At 36.4% G+C, this 19,582-nt stretch overlaps 2 protein-coding genes and 2 long non-coding RNA genes across 9 annotated transcripts; 3 read left to right on the forward strand and 1 right to left on the reverse strand.

The window, feature by feature from the left end:
- Positions 1-1,042: 1,042 nt before the first annotated feature.
- Positions 1,043-2,978, forward strand: LOC144210778 (uncharacterized). The gene is made up of 3 exons (XR_013329457.1): positions 1,043-1,086; positions 2,127-2,204; positions 2,294-2,978. It is a non-coding gene; the product is annotated as an uncharacterized LOC144210778 (long non-coding RNA).
- Positions 2,979-3,368: 390 nt separating this feature from the next.
- Positions 3,369-7,024, reverse strand: LOC144210993 (uncharacterized). Of its 5 annotated transcripts, none has more exons than XR_013329500.1 (8): positions 6,959-7,023; positions 6,581-6,713; positions 6,309-6,401; positions 4,226-4,875; positions 3,977-4,070; positions 3,834-3,914; positions 3,610-3,767; positions 3,369-3,439 (listed from the first exon to the last, which is right to left on the reverse strand). It is a non-coding gene; the product is annotated as an uncharacterized LOC144210993 (long non-coding RNA). The 5 variants fall into 5 exon arrangements; XR_013329499.1 differs by having other exon boundaries at positions 3,369-3,535; positions 6,959-7,022; XR_013329503.1 differs by lacking the exon at positions 3,834-3,914 and having other exon boundaries at positions 3,369-3,535; positions 3,610-3,756; positions 6,959-7,024.
- A 1,414-nt stretch (positions 7,025-8,438) lies between these two features.
- On the forward strand, positions 8,439-13,705 carry cplx4a (complexin 4a). The gene is made up of 3 exons (XM_077737917.1): positions 8,439-8,772; positions 10,285-10,372; positions 12,309-13,705. Exons 1-3 carry the CDS (start codon positions 8,609-8,611, stop codon positions 12,534-12,536), a joined length of 480 nt encoding a protein of 159 aa, XP_077594043.1. The 5' UTR covers positions 8,439-8,608; the 3' UTR covers positions 12,537-13,705.
- A 1,385-nt stretch (positions 13,706-15,090) lies between these two features.
- rx3 (retinal homeobox gene 3) lies at positions 15,091-17,966 on the forward strand. Of its 2 annotated transcripts, XM_077737398.1 has the most exons (4): positions 15,091-15,199; positions 15,424-15,673; positions 16,345-16,586; positions 17,159-17,966. In XM_077737398.1, exons 2-4 carry the CDS (start codon positions 15,436-15,438, stop codon positions 17,576-17,578), a joined length of 900 nt encoding a protein of 299 aa, XP_077593524.1. In that variant the 5' UTR covers positions 15,091-15,199; positions 15,424-15,435; the 3' UTR covers positions 17,579-17,966. The 2 variants fall into 2 exon arrangements, with proteins under 2 accessions (XP_077593524.1, XP_077593523.1); XM_077737397.1 differs by lacking the exon at positions 15,091-15,199 and having other exon boundaries at positions 15,360-15,673.
- The last annotated feature ends 1,616 nt before the right edge of the window (positions 17,967-19,582 follow it).

Below are 19,582 nucleotides of genomic sequence, written 5' to 3' on the forward strand. Positions count from 1 at the left end.
GGGAACCGAACTCACGTTCTCTCCGTGTAAAGGCGAGTGTGCAACCCACTACACCAACTCCAGGTTTCCCATGGTGCTGCAGTTAGGAGGAAAAAGAGGGGGGGGACATGTCCAAGGTCCTTTTCTTCTTTTTGAGGTGACACTTTTTCTCTCTCATTAGTATGCATCATATCGGCTTCACAAAAAGCTTTGCTTGTCGTTTATCTCGTGAGTCTTGTTTATGTGCGCGGTGCCAAATTGCCCGGGTGGGAAAGGGAAGAAGAATTTTAAAAAAAGGGCGGTAGGGTGTTGGGCTTCATTCATTTTGAGAGGTTTCGGTAGAGAATATTTGCCCAATACCCTACTGTTCCTGATCCCTTTTCCTAGGGAAAAGCTTGGGGTGGGGAGGGAAATATATTTTATTTGAGCAACTATTTAAGAGGAAAAAAAATAGCAAGAGAAGAAGCAGCTTCTTTAATTGCTGACGGCCTTTTTAAATGACTTCACAAAATTGTACAGATTAAAGAGAAAAGAAATAGAATCATATTGTACAGATATGTGACCAGCACTCCTAAGGACGTTATTATTATTATTAAAGCAATGAGGAGACATTGAACAACGCTGTATTACAAACATTTTCTGTAATGAACCTGAAACTGATGAAAGAGTCTACGATAATAAAAATCCTTGATCATTATGTAAAAAAAAGAACACAGAGTTATTGTTGGGTTTCTTTTTTAATAAATTATATCTAAACCACCACCAGATAACTTGTTTTTATTTCCTGCATAGGAAAAATTGATTTTATCATCCTGATAAAGCTTTGGTTATCAGGGAGTTTTAGATGTAAGTATTTTTGATTGGTATTTTTATTGATGTATAGGGCAATTCCATAGATGAGCAGCAAGATCCTCTCTTTACTGTATGAGCGTGGTAATTGCAAAATTACGCCACGCCACAGGAGGGCAGTAGTTGTTGGCTGCAACAAAAAAGAGCAACTATTGTGCGTAGGCCAACCAGCTGTTTAAATTTGGCACATGCGCGGTACCTCATTCTTTCAGGAAGCCATTTCACTTCCGGGCGTCGAGACACATGCATCCGAACGAGGTAAGTTCTCTTGCGTTTTACGGTCATAAGTGCGTTTTATCACGCCATCGTGAGTTTTATTAGTAATCGATTGAGCCCAAAACGCCGGTTAATCTGTTACTTTAATGCCAGCTTCAACACAACGTCGACAATTGAAGTTTGAGATCATTTTCCTCTCCAGATGTGTGCCGCATCTGACTAGCTATTTTAGCATTAGTGACACGACGACACTTTTCATTTGGCTTTAATCGTATTGTCCGTTTTCTGTCCATTATTCCGTCGTGTAGAAATACTTTTAATCTAATCAAACAAAGTCGAGATGTCAATGTAAGTATAGTTAGTTTGATGGTTAGATGACATCCAGTGGCACGACTTGTGTTGTATGTAAACAGATTTCACACTTAACATTATTGATGCAAAATAGTTATGTCAGCTTTCTTATAACTGTTATCGCTACTGTGTATATTTAATCGCCTTATCTGTACTAAACGTCTCAATTTTTAATTGTTCTGATTTCACTCTAAACATTATTGATGCAAAAATAGTTAGGTCTACTTTGTTCTAACTTATTGCTACTGTGTATATTTAATCACCTTGTCTGATAAAGGGAAAAGAAAAGCACAACACGGCGCACTAACTTATTTTTATTTATTAGCTTGATCGTATATTAAGTTTTTTGTCAGATTTATCAACATGAGTATAGTTAGTTTGATGGGTAGATGCTCTCTCCTAAATTACATCCAGTGGTACAACTAATGTTGGATGTAAAGATAGATTCCACCACGAGTGCCATTTCCAATTTGTAATTGTTCTGATTTCACACTATAAAAAATATTAATACACAAATGGTTATGTCAACTTTCTTCTAACTGTTATTGCTACTGTGTATATTTAATCGCCTTGTCTGAAAAGGGAAAAGAATAGCACATAGCAATCACTAACTTATTTTCATTCATTATCTTGATTGCATATTATTAAGTTTGTTGTAAGATTTCTCCATTTTGCAATAATAGTTTTGCAACTCCCAACTAGTTTGGTTAAATCAAGTTCTCTCTTTTTAGCATCCGGATCCAGCTCTTCCAGAGTGTCCAGAACACACACCCTCGAGGTTAAAGGAGAGGAGATTGGGCCAGATCAAGGTAAAATTAATTCCAAAGAAAACATTAAGCCTTTTTGGTGAATCTTAATTCTCTATATTAAGTTTTGTTTTCTTCTTTGTACACATCAGGTCCATGTCACTTGTGACTTATCTGCACTTCAGAGATGACTGGCAGGCTTCTCAAAGGTTAACGTATTTGTTTATTGCAAAGTATCCAAGTCTTCTTCCAAACTAAATAAAAGCTTTAAATATTATAATCTTGTGGAACTCCATGATGTGATATCTGATCTTTATGGTGAGGTTTCACTGAACATAAGTTGGTGTTGTGACCTCTTAAATAGGTAAAGTCCACAAGGATATTATTAAAGTTTAGAAACTTCATTTGTTAAAGTAGATTTTTCTTAAGTCAATTTCCCAAGTACAAGACTAATGTTTATTCCCCTTGGTTTTAAAAAAAAAAAAAAATCCTAAATATATATTGTTTCTCCAGCTTTATAAAGAAAATATTCTAAGTGTTAACTGCTCCAACTTTCTTTTAAAATATGGTTTATTCCTTCTGCTATTAAAAAAAATGTTAAATTCCCCTTGATTTTAAAAAAAATTAAATCCTAAATATATTATTTCTCCAGCTTTTTAAAAAAAATATTCTAAGTGTTAACTGCTCAAACTTTCTTTTAAAATATGGTTTATTTCTTCAGCTATTAAAAAAAATAAAATCCTAAATATATTATATCTCCAGCTTTTTTAAAAAAATTCTAAATGTTTATTGCTCCAACTTTATAAAACAATATTTATGCCCCCAGCTTTTAAAGAAAATATACGCTAAATATATATACCCACGATTTTTGGATATTCAATTTATTCTCCCAGCTTTTTTTTTTTATTATTCATTCCCCCAGCTTTTTTTCCTACATATATTCTACCATCTTTTTGCCTAAGTGTTTATTCCCCCAGCTTTTTAAAAAAATATTCTAAGTGTTTATTCCCCTTTTCTTGTTCATTTTTTTTTCTAAGTGTTTATTCCCCTTTTTTTGTTCATTTTTTTTTCTAAGTGTTTATTCCCCTTTTTTTGTTCATTTTTTTTTCTAAGTTTTTATATTTAATTTTTCTAAGTGTTTTTTCCAAATTTAAAATGTTTACTTGTAAATAAAATATTTTAACTTTGATTGTGACTTGCATCTTTTGTTAAAGATCAACACATGTAGACATTTCAAAGCTTTTATTTTGAAAAACTTAAATAAAATGAAGTAATTCCTCTAGTCACCAGCAGGAAATCTGGAAAACAGGAAATCAGCTTTTATTTTGAAAAAGTTTGTAGATTGGTTCCCGTCGATGGTCCAGCATCGTAAAAAATCGAATCTTCTCCACCCTCTGGTGGAGAAGATTCGAAAAATGAAAAAGGGGGGGTTAGTACACAGTTAGTTCAAAAAACAATGAGGGCTCACCTTTTATTTTGAAAAACTTGAAGTAGTTCCTCCTGTCACCAGCAGGAAATCCAGAAAATAAAAGCTCCAGCTTTTATTTTGAAAAAGTTTGTAGATTGGTTCCCGTTGGTGGTCCAGCATCGTAAAAAATCGAATCTTCTCCACCCCCTGGTGGAATTCTGGAAAACAAAAAAAAAAGGGGTTAAGGCACAAAGTTAGTTAAAAAACCAATGAGAAGGGCTTACCTTTTATTTTGAAAAACTTCATAAATTGGGGGATCCTGAGGCTATCTGTTCATAGGCAGAAACCAGGTCCCCTGATGGATTCTGAAAAACAAAATGAGGAAGTCAATACAGAGTTAAATATAAAACCATTGAGAAGGGCTCACCTTTTATTTTGAAAAATGTCAGACTGGTTCACGTTGACCATCCAGCAGAGAAAAAAATTAAGGCGTGTGAGCCTATCTGTTCAATGGTGGAATTCTGTACAACAAGAAAGGGTCAATATATCAAGTTTAGGACAACTTTTATTTTGAAAAATGCATAGATCAGTGCTGGTTATTACACCAACACCAATCTATGCATTTTTCAAAATAAAAGGCAAGACCTTGCAAATATATTTGAATGTGAGGTTTTACCTGACTTGGGTGGAATTCTCCCAATTCAGGTTAAACCTCACTTGCAAATGGTTGAGTAAAAAATATATTCACAAGGTCTTACCTTTTATCTTGAAAAAAATGCATAGATCAGTGGTGGCTATTACACCAACACCAATCTATGCATTTTTCAAAATAAAAGGCAAGACCTTGCAAATATATTTGAATGTGAGGTTTTACCTGACTTGGGTGGAATTCTCCCAATTCAGGTTAAACCTCACTTGCAAATGGTTGAGTAAAAAATATATTCACAAGGTCTTACCTTTTATCTTGAAAAAATGCATAGATCAGTGGTGGCTATTACACCAACACCAATCTATGCATTTTTCAAAATAAAAGGCAAGACCTTGCAAATATATTTGAATGTGAGGTTTTACCTGACTTGGGTGGAATTCTCCCAATTCAGGTTAAACCTCACTTGCAAATGGTTGAGTAAAAAATATATTCACAAGGTCTTACCTTTTATCTTGAAAAAAAATGCATAGATCAGTGCTGGATGTTACACCAGAATTAATCTACAATTTTTTTTCCAAAATAAAAGGCAAGACCTTGCAAATGTTTTTTTAACTTAACCATTTGCAAGTGAGATTTTACCAGGGAGTGGTGTAGTCCATCTCGACTTGGGTGGAATTCTGGAAACAAAAAAAAAGGGTCAATATACAAAGTTAAGTAAAAAAAACATTTGCAAGGTCTCAACTTTTATCTTGAAAAAATGCATATATCAGTGCTGGATATTACACCAGAATCAATCTAAGCATTTTTTAAAAATACATTCGCAAGGAAGGTTTTACCAGAATTGGGGAAATCTTTTATTTTGAAAAAAAATAAAACATTTGGGGCTAAATACTTTTGCCTTGAGTTTTTCAGTCAATCATTTAAAATCTATTCATTCTTAAAAAATAATTATCTTAAAATGCTTGTTTTTCTCTTCTTACACCAAGAAAAAAAGTTATTTTACCATACGAGAGTCAAAAATGACCCCTGCACTATGGTTGAATAAATGCCTCACTTAAATTTTGTCAAAACCACATTTAAAACTAAAAGTTAAAAGATCCAAGCCCTGAGGTCTTTAAGAAAGTTAATGGGGTAAAAATACATGATTGTTTTAATCCATCAAATATTAGCGGTTCCACTACATGGCAGATTATTTATTTAAATTCAGAAAAATGTGAAAAGCCACATTGAAACTCACAAGCAAAAGCTACTTCTCTATTTGCCACTATAGTATTTATTTTAAAAATTAAATTCAATATGCATAAACCTACTTTAAATTTTTCCTTTATCGCAACATGTCTGGTCTACATTAACCATGATAATTAAGGGATTACCGTTTAGCCTGGAGGTCTTTGAGAAAGTTAAAGGGCTAAAATTATATAATTTAAGTGCTCAGTGCCACTGCATGGCAGACTACTTTTTTAAATTCAGAAAAATGTGAAAAGCCACATTGAAACTCAAGCAGAAGCTACTCTTCACTTGCTACTATAGTATGTTTTTTTAAATTAAATTCAATAGGGATGACCCTACTTTAAATTTTTCCTTTATAGCAGCCATGTATTTTCTACATTAAACCTACTTTAAATTTTTCCTTTATCGCAACATGTCTGGTCTACATTAACCACGATAATTGAGGGATTACTGTTTAACCCTGAGGTCTTAAAGAAAGTTAAGGGGCTAAAATTATATTATTTATTTAAGTGCCTAGTGCCACTACATGGCATATTACTTTTTTAAAATGAGACAAATGTGAAAAGCCACATTGAAACTCAAGCGGAAGCTACCCCACTTGCTACTATAGTATTTTTTTAATTAAATTCAATTGGGTTGACCCTACTTTGCAGTTTTTCCATTTATCACGGTCCACATTAACCGCGATAATCGAGGGATTACTGTTAATTCCTTTCTCATCCACAGATATTTGCTGTTAAAAAACGCAAAGTTAGTTAGTGATTTCATTCAAATTTTGAATGCATCATGATGAAAAACGAGCCAATTGCGCAAATCCTTGAATGCTGAAAGCTGAAGTTTAAATATTAAACGGAGATAATCGGAACTATTCAAAAAATACCCCCTTTGTTATGGCGTCGACCAGTTGATCCTTTCTGGTCGTTTCGGCCACATTCTTGATGTTTCCCAGTCGTCGGTGGTGCTCGTTGAGGGACTGAAACACACAAAGGAATGATTAGTTTTAAAACAAAGAGCGATCGGTAACGCAATGCAGCCAATTTGTTTGCAAACATTTTGCTGTCATGGCTGCATCACGCTAACGGAGCATGCTACCGTCAACGATCACTCTTAAGATGAGAACTGGGGCTTCGAAATCCCCAAACGACGACATACAACATGTGCAGCAACGTCTTGTGAGAAGTTTGTCAGCCATTCTTCGTCAAATTGTCAGCTCTGAGCAGCTCTGCAGTGCACGCCCGTGCAGTCTCAATCACCGTTTTGCTGGATGACATCGACTATTTGAACTCTAACCTCGGCCACGCCCATTAAACATAGACAAAACACAAAATAGAAAACCCATTAGTCAGTGTGTGTGTGTGTGTGTGTGTGTATGTAAAAGTATATATTCCGAACTGCCTTCGGCATAGGTGTTGAAACGTTTTATCCAAGGAAATGGGGTGAAACACTTAGTCAGTTTTGGGACAAAATAATTCATCCACCACTGAATACTTATTCAGTTAAACACACAGACATTAATACTTATTCTTTTACCTGAACAATTGTGGGAAAATCTTTGCCTGCACTGGGAATTGAACCAGGGACCAAAGAGTTGGCAAACTGAAGACTTACCCACTGGCCCATCACCCTCTGAGTGTATGTGGTAGTATCTGCAGTTTTTCCTCTTTCATTTACCTGACTAATATTTGGAAAATCTTTGCATGCACTTGGATTTGAACCCAAGACCAAAGAGGTAGAAGACTGATGACTTAACCACTGGGCCAACACTCGACATGATCAGACAGTAGTATTTGTTGTTTTGTCTCTATTCACTCCCAAATCACACTTAGTACTTTATGGTACTTCAAGCGGGAAAGTTAGATTCGCAGAGCACCGACATAATATAGTAAGGCTTTTTATCTTTAAAAAAACGACATAGTATAGTTAGGCTTAAAAACGACATAGTATAGGAAGGCTTAAAAAATGACATACTATAGTTAGGCTTTTTTTTTTCCTTAAAAATGACATAGTATAGGAAGATTTTCTTTTCTTAAAAAAATGACAGTTATATATATAGTAAGGTTTAAAGATTTGATTTCATTTAAGGAAAGACTGAATGACTTAGTCTTTTTTAATGGCAAAAGCGTTCATCATCCACTGAGATTTAAACCCTCACCTTCTACATGGAAGGCAGGTGACTGACCCACTACACCACAAGGCAACCCACCTATACATGGTCATTTGGTGCTTTTACTTGAGGAAAGACTGAATGACTTAGTCTTTTTTAATGGCAAAATGGTTCACCATCCAGCAAGGTTTGAAACCTCCCACATGGAAGGCAGGTGACTGGCCCGCTACACCACAAGGCAGCCCACCTATCCATGGTCATTTGGTGCTTTTACTTGAGGAAAGACTGAATGACTTAGTCTTTTTTAATGGCAAAATGGTTCACCATCCACCGAGATTTGAACCCACATGGCAGTCAGGTGAACAAACCTCTACACATTACTTCAATATGTAGGTCCCACAGGTCAGGAATATTGCAATACTTTGAATTGCATTTCTTTGAACCCCCAATGGCACTGAGGTGACTGTTGTTTGCATGAATGGCCATCACTGGCATTGGAAGATGTGCACTCACAGCCAAACTTTCCAGTTTAAATAAATTGGACATGTATCCTTACTTGGCACTGAGTTAGATACACCTTACCTGTTACCTGTAACAATAATGGATGGTATTGTGTCACAATGAAACAGTTTCTCTCCCATTGAAGCATAGCATTACACATCTTAATCCTGATGCATTGCCACTTTAACTCCACATGTGTTCACTTTTAGAGTAAAAATGGTGTTGTATTGTTTTGAAACTTGCTTTTTGCTGCCCAAATCAATGAAAGTAAAAAGGATGGACACACTGTGAAAGGCTTGCTTGATTTAAATATAGATAGGAAAGAGGCCATCTGTCTCTTACCATATCAGAGGCAGGGAGGATTTAATCCAGATTATGGCCGAAGCGCATTCACTTGTGTGTATGTGTGTGTGTGAGAGATTGTGTGTTTGTTGCCTGTCATCAGCACGTCCTCGGCCGAATAGACAAGCAGCAGGTTAGCTCGTGAGCTACAGGGGTGCTCACGGTACAGGAGCGGAGAAAGAGAGTCATTTTTCCCGTTTCTCAAACCCCTAAAAAGCAAGCAAAAAGTCAACATGGCTTTTTTGATCAAGAGCATGATCGGGAACCCCTTGTCGGGAATGGGCCTTGGCGGCGGAGGAGACAAGGAGGAGGAGGCCACCCCCTCGGACCCGGCCAAGGCGGCGGGCATGACGCGAGAGGAGTATGAGGAGTACCAGAAACAGTTGGTGGAGGAGAAGTAAGTGAAGGCCTCCATTTTGGATTAGTGTGGGACGACCTTGAAAAGATTTAATTCAAGTCCAATCTCATGTCAGATCGGAGCAATGTTGAAATGGTTGCAGTTTTGCAGGAAGATTTCATGCAAAAATTAAGACACTATTGGAATGTTAACATTGTTTTAGGCGACATATTTTGAGTTTGTGGATCAATGATCAAATGTAACCCTGTTTTACTCGATTTGAGTGAACAATCACCAAATGGATTTGATTGTTGGTGACCAAAAAAATAAAAAAAACATTAATTTGACAAAATTAATGCCACTTCGCCCTGCACACTTGTCACTTCTTTTTGTGACAAAATTCCATGTTTAACCTTTCCTTGTAAACAATCCCCCCCTCCCCAAAAACAATTACTAGTTAAAAAAAAAATCAAGGCACAGATTAGTATGCTGTGTAGTGAAATTTTAATGTATGTGACCACACAAAAGAACTATGTGTATCTAATTAAGTAAAGAAAAATGCCATTTAGTTGAGTTGTTTGAGGAAGAGAATTTGCATATAAGCACTATCACCTAAAACATTAAGTACTGTAATTAGTTTTGAATGCTTTTATGTAGTGGTGAGGAGAGGGATAGCAGCAGTGGGGGTGGTATTGGTGGCATGAAGTAAATCTCGTCATCCCGAATTACATAACGGGATTACCGGCCTCCTTTGTTTTGTAGTTTTGTGTTTGTTGCTTTTTTATTTTGGGCATATTTAATGTAAGAGCTGCCATATTTTGTCCTATTTGAACTGGAAGGACTGGGAGCAAATGAACGAATGTTCATTCATTTGTCTTTAATGTGTACTTGTGATCATTTGAATTCACAACCGATACACTAAAAAAGCCTTCCAATGTGCAAATATATAAAATGCATCAACCTTACCAATTCCATGTGTGCGTTTACATTTTAATTCTGAGATGCAAGTTACATTAAATGCACCTTTTAGGCAGTTTAAATATACAAAGGCAGTTGTGTATGTGTTGTGATTTTGAAATGTGCCCCGCCCTGTCTGGTCTGGTAATCCTTACCTCTAAATAGCTTTAATTAAAACTACTCACCTCAAAGAAACTTGGCAGTTCACTTTTCTCTTATGGCCTTTCTCTATAAAGACACAAAAATATGTTTAATACATTTATCTTGTTTGCAGATGCAAGGTTGATTTAGCAGAAAGACAATTAGTCCTACTAAAAAATCTCAATAACCCTAAAATGACATACAAAGAAAGCCATTTGTGTGCATTTGAAGGCTGTTTCTGTATTCTCATAATTGTTAAACAATATGAAAACAATAATTATTAACATATCAATATATTACTTAATACTGACCTGAAATAGCTGTCCACTTTGATGATCACTGTTAAAAACAACGATAAAATAAAAATAGAAAGGATTTTGTGTGTCACAACTATCCAGTTTAAAAGGGCAGGTTTCATTGTCAAATTTAGCAGTTGCAATTAATGGTGACTAATATTCATTAAATGTGTTTCAGGATGGAAAGAGATGCTGATTTCTTGCACAAGAAGGCTGAGAGGGCAACACTCAGGGTTTGCCTGAGGGAAAAGTACAGGCTGCCAAAGGTAAACACACCACTCCCCAAAGTTGAATAGAATAGACTAGTAAAGAAAAACAAAGTGCCTTCCTTAACTAAAGTTGCTTGAAAAATAGAATTGAAGTGCTCCTTTATGTTGGTACCCACAGTTAATTTCCATACTCCAACTGCCATCTCTCCAATTTATATTTTGCATTGTTCATCATAGAGAAATATTGTATACATAGGCCATTTTGGGTGTTTCTAATATTGTCATGCTAAATGAGAATACAGTAAATTGGGCAAGTCAGGGTGAATGAGATAACTGGGCGGTGATTAGAGGAGATTAGACCGGAAGGTGTTGACCCATGTGAGCCTGGTGGAAGCCCAAAATCCACTGAGCAGAGATCCCAGGATCACTCGCTAATGCATCACTTCATCTAACTTCAACTTAGTCATTCCAATACTTCCTTTTTTATATTTTTGAAAGAATAATTTTGGAACATTTAGCAGGCATGGAGGGAGGACAAAAGGTATGTCGGCTAGCGTTTAATTGTTGCTTTTAATTAAGTGTCGACTACAAAATTCAAACTCTTATTTAAAAGTAGGCTTTTAATATACACTCATGACCTTGTCGGCTTTTGTGTGATGAAAAAAAACAACAACAATGGCTGCTCTGTGGCCTTTTAAAGTATATCCATCTATACTGTAAATCTAATTATTCCGCTCTAATGATGTTTACGTTGTTCTGGAACAAAAGCCGACTTGTCTTTAGTGGAAGAGAAATCGGTTTGTGGCATGGCGACAATGGTAAAATGTGTACAATGGTTTCTCTCTTGAATGCAAAGAGGGGGGAAGGGGACACTTTTAGCAAATAACAGCATGGAAACAGGAAGTTGTTGTCCCTCTTATGGCTTTAGGATCTCGTGCAAATACCATGGACGTTATCTTTAGAGCGCCGGCTGCGGATAATCTCCATGATTGGACGTTGAGCCCGACTGAAACGGTCAATGCAGGCATGATGCTCAGAAATAGAATTGTTCATTAAAGTTGGAGATTGGGTTTTGAATCCTATATTTAATTTCATTAGTGTCATAATTGACTCGCACATTAACAGTACATAACATTAAAAGATGATATTCAAGGTACAATAATTTATTTGTATTATCTGTTTAAATCTTATGTTTATTTTTAGTTTCTAGGGTCTTTATTATGAGCTCTTGTGTAGTTTTTAAAGATTTTAATAGTATGTAAAATATTTTTTGATGGACAATCATATGAAGTAAATTTTAAGAAACCCGATTTATGCCTAAACAGCCAAATTTAAAGCATTGCCATAATTCTGTCCTCTTTGACCTTTGACCCACCCTACAAAATTGAGTTGAATATGTTTATCTGTTATCAAGTTAATCATATCAACCTGTCATTGTGAAATTTATTTTCTGATCTCTGTGACATTTAAACCTGTTAAAAATGTAATCCCTTCTTCATATCAAAAACAAAACCACCAAATTGAGAATAATCCCCTTATTCTCAAGTTACTCTGAACACAAACAAATATATAAGCTCCACCTTCTGTAAATTGCAGTTGTGGTAAAATAACATTTTCCAATTTTTGTGCTATTTTTTCAGGGTTTTTTTTAAGTAAAACTGAATTTACAATGTACCTGCCCTTTGTTTACCATTTACTTTTGAACTCTTAGTGCTTTTGACTACCATAGATGCCCAATCGTGGGCTCTTTTCATAATTTCTGCAGTAAATTTAGACGAGTTTGTGACTTGTATTTTAACATTAACCTGCCAAACGGACTGAAGATGGAAATTAGTCTTAATTATAATTCTAAAAAAATTTACAGGTGTATGTTCATATGTATTCTCTCTCTATTTAAAAAAAAAAAAAATCCAGGCTATTTTATAGTAGCGCACCAACAACTTTTCAGTGAAAAAGTGTAATGAAAGCATTTTACCGTTATGTTTGAATGCAGAGCGAACAAGACGAGAACATGATCGAGATGGCCGGCGATGACGTGGACGTACCAGAGGATCTTCTCAAGATGGTGGACGAGGACGCCACCGAGGAGGAGGGCAAGGACTCCCTCATGGGCCAGATTCAGAACTTGCAGAACATGGACATGGACCAGCTGAAGGAGAAGGCATCAGCCACCGTCACCGAGATCAAGTCCAAAGCCGAGGAGAAGTGCGCCGTCATGTGAGATGAAGGCCGCCGCAAGATGGGTTGTTTCAAGAACGCCGACAAAGACCTCCGCCAGGGCTGTTAGAAACAAGGAGAGGTTTGTTTTCATGTCTGTTTATTAACTAAAAAGGTTATTCCCAATTTTTCTAACAGATGGGCCCAGCCCAGATGATTCAATCATCCAAAATCTACATCTCCTCACCTAAATTGAAAGATTTTGTGGCTATTGTTTTTGTGTTTTTAGTTTAATCCCATTAACTATCCGTCCACTATTTCCCGCTGGGTTGTGAATGAAATGTTTTTGTTTTCTTAATGGTATTGGAATAACAAAGCTCAAAACCTACGCGCAGGAATGGATGTTTATTTACTAAATTAAAAGATTGTAAATGTATTGTTTGAATTGTAACAGGATCACGGCTTTTAAGTCGATAGACAAAAAAAACCCTATAGCTCCCATAAAATGTACAGATACAAATAATATGTAAATGAGTGAAATGTGCCCTAATTTATTCATTTTTTCCATGTAATTTGCCTTTAGCGTAAAAACAAAGTATTATTATAAATAAGTAAGGTGGGAAAAGTAAGTTTAGATTTTTTTTTTTAATATTGACCCACACAAATCCTCAAAAAAACAGATACAAAATATATATATCAGAAAGTATATATCAGAAACTGTATAAACAATCTAAAAATGAATGTATATTAATCCCTAACAGGTGGCTTGTCTTACTGAAGAAGATAAAAAAAAAACATATCTGATTGAAACTAAAACACCAAACTTAAATTCATCCATTAAAATAATAAAACATTTAAATATTAAAAGATATTGACAACAAAAGAGCAAATAATATTTAGCCCCTGACTTCCAATAAATCCCCTATCCACCATCAAACCATATTCTTTGTCATACGGATGCCCAAATTTATGTATTTTTGGTAAACAACAAGACTCATGAGAATGTTGAAAGCCAAATATATGCTTAAACTTCCCTTTTGCTTCATTGGTTATGCTAGGTTGTTTTTTTTCTTTTTCTATTGTGCTGTTTGAGTTCATGGAGATGTTTAGAAGTTCTCATGTTCATTTAAAAAAATCAAAAGGAATATGTATGAATCTGCAATCTGAGGTTAATAGGTAATGTATATATATAAGAGTGTGGTGTTTAAATAAAAATGTGTATTATACAATTTATGTGTGACTGCTTGCTTCTTTATGATTGCCTTCTTGCACTTTTTTTTCAACAGAAAAGGCCTTAATATACATGGTCATTTAAAAAAAGAAATCCTTACTATACTTACTATATATATAGAAAAGTAAAAAGGAAGTTGTGCATTGACTCACTGGTGTTAATTAGCATCTCACCCCCCCTTTTCCCCTGGCCTCTGACAAAGGATGAGGTCACCTTGTGCAATTAGGAAAAGCTAAATAGTTTTAGGGGGGTTGAACTCTTTTGAGCAACATCATGTAATCTCCTTTAAGCGGGATTACCACACTGCTGTCAATCTTTGTTTGCTCTTAAGTGGTTATCGCTGAAAATTGTCTTTATTGTGCGCTTCCCAAAGGGGGCCGACCCCGCACTTAAAATGTAGGCTTGTTTAATAGATTAGAATGGAAACATTAAAGCTATTCCTGCACTGAGTGTTTACGCTCAGGAGGGCCAGAGATGACACTGCTGCCCACTGGGCATCTTCAAACACAAGTAAAAGTTACTAAAACTCATCTCAAATTTGATCAAGCCTAGTATCACTATTTCAAGTTCGATATGCAAACATTCATTCATTTTCTGAATCACGACAATGTAGCGCGGGGTGCTGGAGCCTATCCCAGCCAAGGACAGACACTAGAGTACCCAGAGAAAACCCACAAACGACATGCAAACTTCACGCAGTGAGGACTCACCTGGGATTGAATCCTTGACCTCAGTACAGTGAGGCTGACGCGCAAAACCACTTGATCCCCGCGTTGCCACTGAAATGCAAACAAATGGTGTTAGTACATTAGAATCATAAACAGCTATTAGTTGAATTAGCAGTGACTGAAAACTTTACTACACAACTGCAATGAATTATTCACTTGACATGACAGCCAAATGCGTTACTGCTGTCAATGGCAGCCAACTATTGAGAGGGGGGGGGGGGGAATTCTTCCTCTGTCCAAGTTGCACCCTCCCACCCATTACTTTATCACTAGGTGATGTCCACCCAATTTAAAGTGGGAGTGAAATGTAGTGGACGTCTATTGCTGTCAATGGCAGTAAAAGAGTAAAAAAATCTTCCTCCACCAAGATACACTATTTATATGAGTTTACCACATATATATATAAAATAAAAAAATTAAAAAATAAAAATATATGTATATGTATATATATACACATTTATACATACAAGGATACATGCATATAAATATATATACGTACATACATATATATAAGTATATAACATTTATATATATAATGTCTGAAGGAGGTCGGCCACCAAAAAGCAACCAATGAGATCGCCATTCAGTTTGGCAACAATATTTGCACATTTTGATTAAATATTAAGCTGGCAATCCTGGCAAGAAATCGTATAATTATGATTTTGTTGTACCTTAATCTGCGAGCCTAATCTTTCTTCTTTCTCCCCTCCTCTCAGACGGACATGAACATGACATCTGGAAGAGTGGAAAGATGGTTTTAAGATTGATGTAAGTAGGTTTTACACATGCCCTGCTGCATATTTGCATCCCCTCCCCGTGACGTCGCAAAGCAAGCAGGTGGGGTGAAGGGTGGGTGGGTGTGTTTGTGGGTTGGGGTGGAGTGAGGTGGGGGGCTTGAGTTTAAAAAGCGAAGATGCTCCAGGGGAGTAGACATCCATCCCATTTGTGTCAGTCCCTGCCGACCCATGTGGCTGCTTGGACCACCTTCCCAGAGGAGGAAGAGGATGCTGACAATGATGATGATGGAGGAGCGACTCCAGACCCCCTCGGCGCGCGCCCTGATCAACCAACAGCACCACCCGGGCACAGTGCACAGCATCGAGGCCATCCTAGGCTTCAAGGAGGACCTCCTTTTCCACAAATCTAGCGACTGCAGCCCACCGGTTGAGGTTGGGGCCAAAGACGGGGAGGAGCGCAACGTCCAAGTCGGACACAAAAGTCGCTTCGCAGAAAGTTTGGACGGTAATTTGCTTTGGAATTTGCTTTACGTGCGTTTGGTTCATTTGTTTTGCTGGATTTGGTTGGAGTTGATTTAAAAGTTGTTGGCATTGTTATATTAAATTGCTTATTCTTCTTAGTTTACTTCTAAGTTATTTCAGAGAGTGAAACATTTAAAGCAAGACATCCCACTTAAATAATGCGTTTAAACTAAAATATATCAAATTTATTTCATTCAATTTTTTTTAAAAACAATGTATTGCTGTTTCTATTCAGTGTAATTCTTTACATTTTGTTTTTATTTGCATTTCATGCACTTTAAATTGTATTTATTCATAAAGCTACTGGTAAAAATGATGATTGATGATGATAAATCTATAAAAAATAAGACACCTGTCTATAACATTTTGACAATTGACTACACTTCTATCCAAAATGTTAATATGTGGACGCCAGATCTTCATGAGTTCATTATTATTTATCGTTATTACTATTATTAAATCAAAACTACAATTTAGGCTTGCCATCTTTACATCATGCATTATTTTATCTTTTTTTACTAGTACATAGACTGATGCCTTTAATTTTCAAGATAAATGATAAAGATTCCCTTGTTTTAGAGCTCATACAAACATTTTAAAAAACTAGAATGAATAACTGAACTAAACTTTTCTTTTTCTCATGCAATTGTGCAGCTGCCACTGAGGGTGCCAGTTTGGGTTTGGGTGACGCTCCGTGTCCCGATTCCCCCGAACGAGAGGGCTGCAAGTTATCTGACGACGAGAACCCCAAGAAAAAGCATCGGCGAAACCGAACCACTTTCACCACTTTCCAGCTGCACGAACTCGAGCGAGCCTTCGAAAAGTCGCACTACCCGGACGTGTACAGTCGAGAGGAGCTGGCCCTCAAAGTCAACCTACCAGAAGTTCGAGTTCAGGTATGGGAAGCAAACTGCATTTTTCTTTCATTCTTTAATTAAAAGGAATGGTTTTTTTTTAATATCATGCATACCAATTTGATCCATGCAGGAAATAAATAACCATTGCACCTAAATGATTGATAATGACATGGAATATTGATATTTTCAACGGCAGAAAACTTGGAAACTTTTAACCCTTGAGTATAGGGAAAGTGACCATTTTTGGTCATATAAATATTTTTAAAATAGCAACGGTTATTTGTTTCAGTTACTCATTTATTGTATTTAAGTTATTTTATGATTATAAATTAATATTGTATAAATGAATGATGTATAAATTAATACAATGTTAATACAGTCATGTTAGAAATCCAAAGTGCAATAGTAGACTAACATTATAAATAATACACTTTAAATGGTAATGCAATAAAGCACAGAAACAAAACTAAACAGGAATATCTACTACTAGAACAAATAACTTTTTTTGCAGATGTAAAATCATGTTGTGTTGGATGAGAAAATGCATTGAATATATTTATCAAATCTTACCTTGTGGATGTCAATTAAAGTTGGATCATCTTCTCCTTCAGGTTTGGTTCCAGAACCGTAGGGCCAAATGGCGTCGACAAGAGAAGCTGGAAGTGAGTTCCATGAAGCTCCAGGAGAGCACGGCAGCCTCCTCCTTGCTCTCCTTCGGCCGCCCCGCCATGGCCACGGGCCTGAAGTTAGACCCCTGGTTCACCACCCCCATTGGGGCCTCCGCCAGCCTTCAGTCGCTCCCAGGGTTCATAGGCGGTGGAGCCTTCTCTGCCTCGCCTCCCCCTTCCGTGCCATCTTCCTTTCTCAACGCGTCCACCCTGGGGCACCCCTCTCACTTGCCCCGGATGGGCTCCGTGTGCCCGGCGCCGTTGTCGGCTTACCAGTGCTCGTCGGACCCCAGGAACTCCAGCATTGCTTCATTGAGGATGAAGGCCAAAGAACATATTCAGTCTATTGGCAAGACGTGGTGATGGATGCGGCTTCTGCCTGTTTGGGGAAAAAAAGTTGGGATTGAAAAGACATTGCTGCTATGGCAACAGCCCAACAGGCACCAAATGTTGTCATACTTCTCAGATTTCTCTACATTCCCTTTCATTTTTACATGTCGCAACCAGGCATTATTTATTTGACTCTTTTACATGTGCAGAAATGCCTATTCTGGTCCTTCTTCCGTATAAAATGTGAATATTTTCAAGACAATAAACTTATAAGTAAAGCCAAAACAATGAAGTTTTATATTGGGAAGCCTTGTTTAGAATGAATACAGTACAATTATGATGCTCCATTTGGTGTGCACGTTTTGGTCATTAGGGGACATTACACTAAAGTCACATTAGGTTTTCATCGCAGAGGATAAAGAATACATGCGTGGGAATAATGTGTCTGTGTTGCGCAAATCCAATGCCCAAAACTGGGGAAGAAATTCTATTTCATATCCAGTTTTCTTTTTAAATTCGACTAATGACAAAATTATGCATTTGCGTGACATTTATATGCCGTGCAATTGTGGACAATGCATTTAAATGCAAAATAAAATAGGAGCAGAATAACAGTGTAATAAAAGAGAAAAATAAATCTGCAATATAGTGCAACAACAACCCAGTAACCCACATGGAACAAAAATGTTTTGGAGGTAAATTTATATGAAAGTGAGCAGTGAAAGGCCCCTTAGTAGTGGCATACCATAATAACAACAAATTGAAAGATTTCAGAACTAATCCTAAACCTAATATTTTACTTATTTCAAGACAAATACAATTTAGAATTTGAAAATTTACCCCAAAGAATAAAAAATATGAGCTTCTTTTGGCCAAATGCACCAACATGGGCTTTACACCATCCCCTGAAACGAATAATAAATAAACATTGAGTGTCTTTCTTGGAGGAAATAGTACATCTAAACCAGCTTAACCTGGCTGACTTCCTCCTGGACTCTCAGAGAATAACTTGTTTCCTCCTCATTAACTCCCGTAAACGTTATCCTGTGGTCTGGTGGGATTAGAGGCGTAATCATGGGGTGAAAGTGGCTTGTTGTCCCTTTGTTCACCAATAAACCGTGAAGTAAATGAGGGATGAGTACACAAGAGGAAACTTTTCCTTTTGACCTTAAGAGGGACGACATGTGCAACTAACTTGTTGCAATTAGTGCTGGCTATTGTCTGCAAACTCAAAGGGGCCCAAACACCGACCTCATCATTGTGTACCCCACTGTTTTATACATGCTGTTAAGTGTATGTGTGTGTGTTAGGGGTGTGTGTGTGTGTTAGGTGTGTGTGTGTTGGGTGTGTGTGTGTGTGTGTGTGTGTGTGTGTGTGTGTTAAGGGTGTGTGTGTATGTAAGTGAGATGAGAAAATGTTACACTATACAATAAAAAAGAATAAATATTGTCATATGTAATTTTTAGTTTTGCCTCATTTTCTTTTTACATTTTATTTTAAATAGAAAAAAAGTCATTTAATAATGAGATATTTTAGTCTTGAAATAAGGAAAATAATTGAAAATGTATCTATTTAAAGATTAATTAATAGAAGAAACAAGGTAATATAATATAATGATATAATTTAAAAAAAATAGTTTCATTTATGATTGTTAATGATCCCTTTGACTCTAAAATAAATAAAACCACTACAAGTGCAAATAAATCTACTTTTAAAATAAGTAATTATACTGGTCAGTTTTAATTAACATTTAGGTCTACAGTGATCATAAATAGTGCCAAATTTAAAACAAAACTACCTATTTTTTTCACTCAAAAATTTAAAACGGAGTGTTTGCGCCATCTAGTGGGTAAAAAAACTAACCCAAGTGCACCATACTACATACTACTACATAGCCTTTTAAAGGAATGTTTTTTAATACCATGCACATACCTGATACTGAATCATGTTAAAATGAGAGGGAACTCAAAATATCCCCATAGAGCCACTGTCAAAACCATGATCATAACTGGATAGTTCTATTAGTTTCAGTTTTCA

This window comes from Stigmatopora nigra, chromosome 17 (assembly GCF_051989575.1).
Source record: "Stigmatopora nigra isolate UIUO_SnigA chromosome 17, RoL_Snig_1.1, whole genome shotgun sequence".
Classification (NCBI taxonomy): Eukaryota; Metazoa; Chordata; class Actinopteri; order Syngnathiformes; family Syngnathidae; genus Stigmatopora; species Stigmatopora nigra.

What these genes read in the sequence shown, in the direction of transcription:
- cplx4a (XM_077737917.1), top strand. Translation starts at nt 8,609, where the DNA reads ATGGCTTTTTTGATCAAGAGCATGATCGGGAACCCCTTGTCGGGAATG. An exon ending in AAACAGTTGGTGGAGGAGAA is followed by an intron (nt 8,773 to 10,284) that starts GTAAGTGAAGGC and finishes AATGTGTTTCAG; the next exon opens with GATGGAAAGAGATGCTGATT. An exon ending in AAAAGTACAGGCTGCCAAAG is followed by an intron (nt 10,373 to 12,308) that starts GTAAACACACCA and finishes GTTTGAATGCAG; the next exon opens with AGCGAACAAGACGAGAACAT.
- rx3 (XM_077737397.1), top strand. Translation starts at nt 15,397, where the DNA reads ATGTGGCTGCTTGGACCACCTTCCCAGAGGAGGAAGAGGATGCTGACA. An exon ending in CTTCGCAGAAAGTTTGGACG is followed by an intron (nt 15,674 to 16,344) that starts GTAATTTGCTTT and finishes GCAATTGTGCAG; the next exon opens with CTGCCACTGAGGGTGCCAGT. An exon ending in TACCAGAAGTTCGAGTTCAG is followed by an intron (nt 16,587 to 17,158) that starts GTATGGGAAGCA and finishes CTTCTCCTTCAG; the next exon opens with GTTTGGTTCCAGAACCGTAG.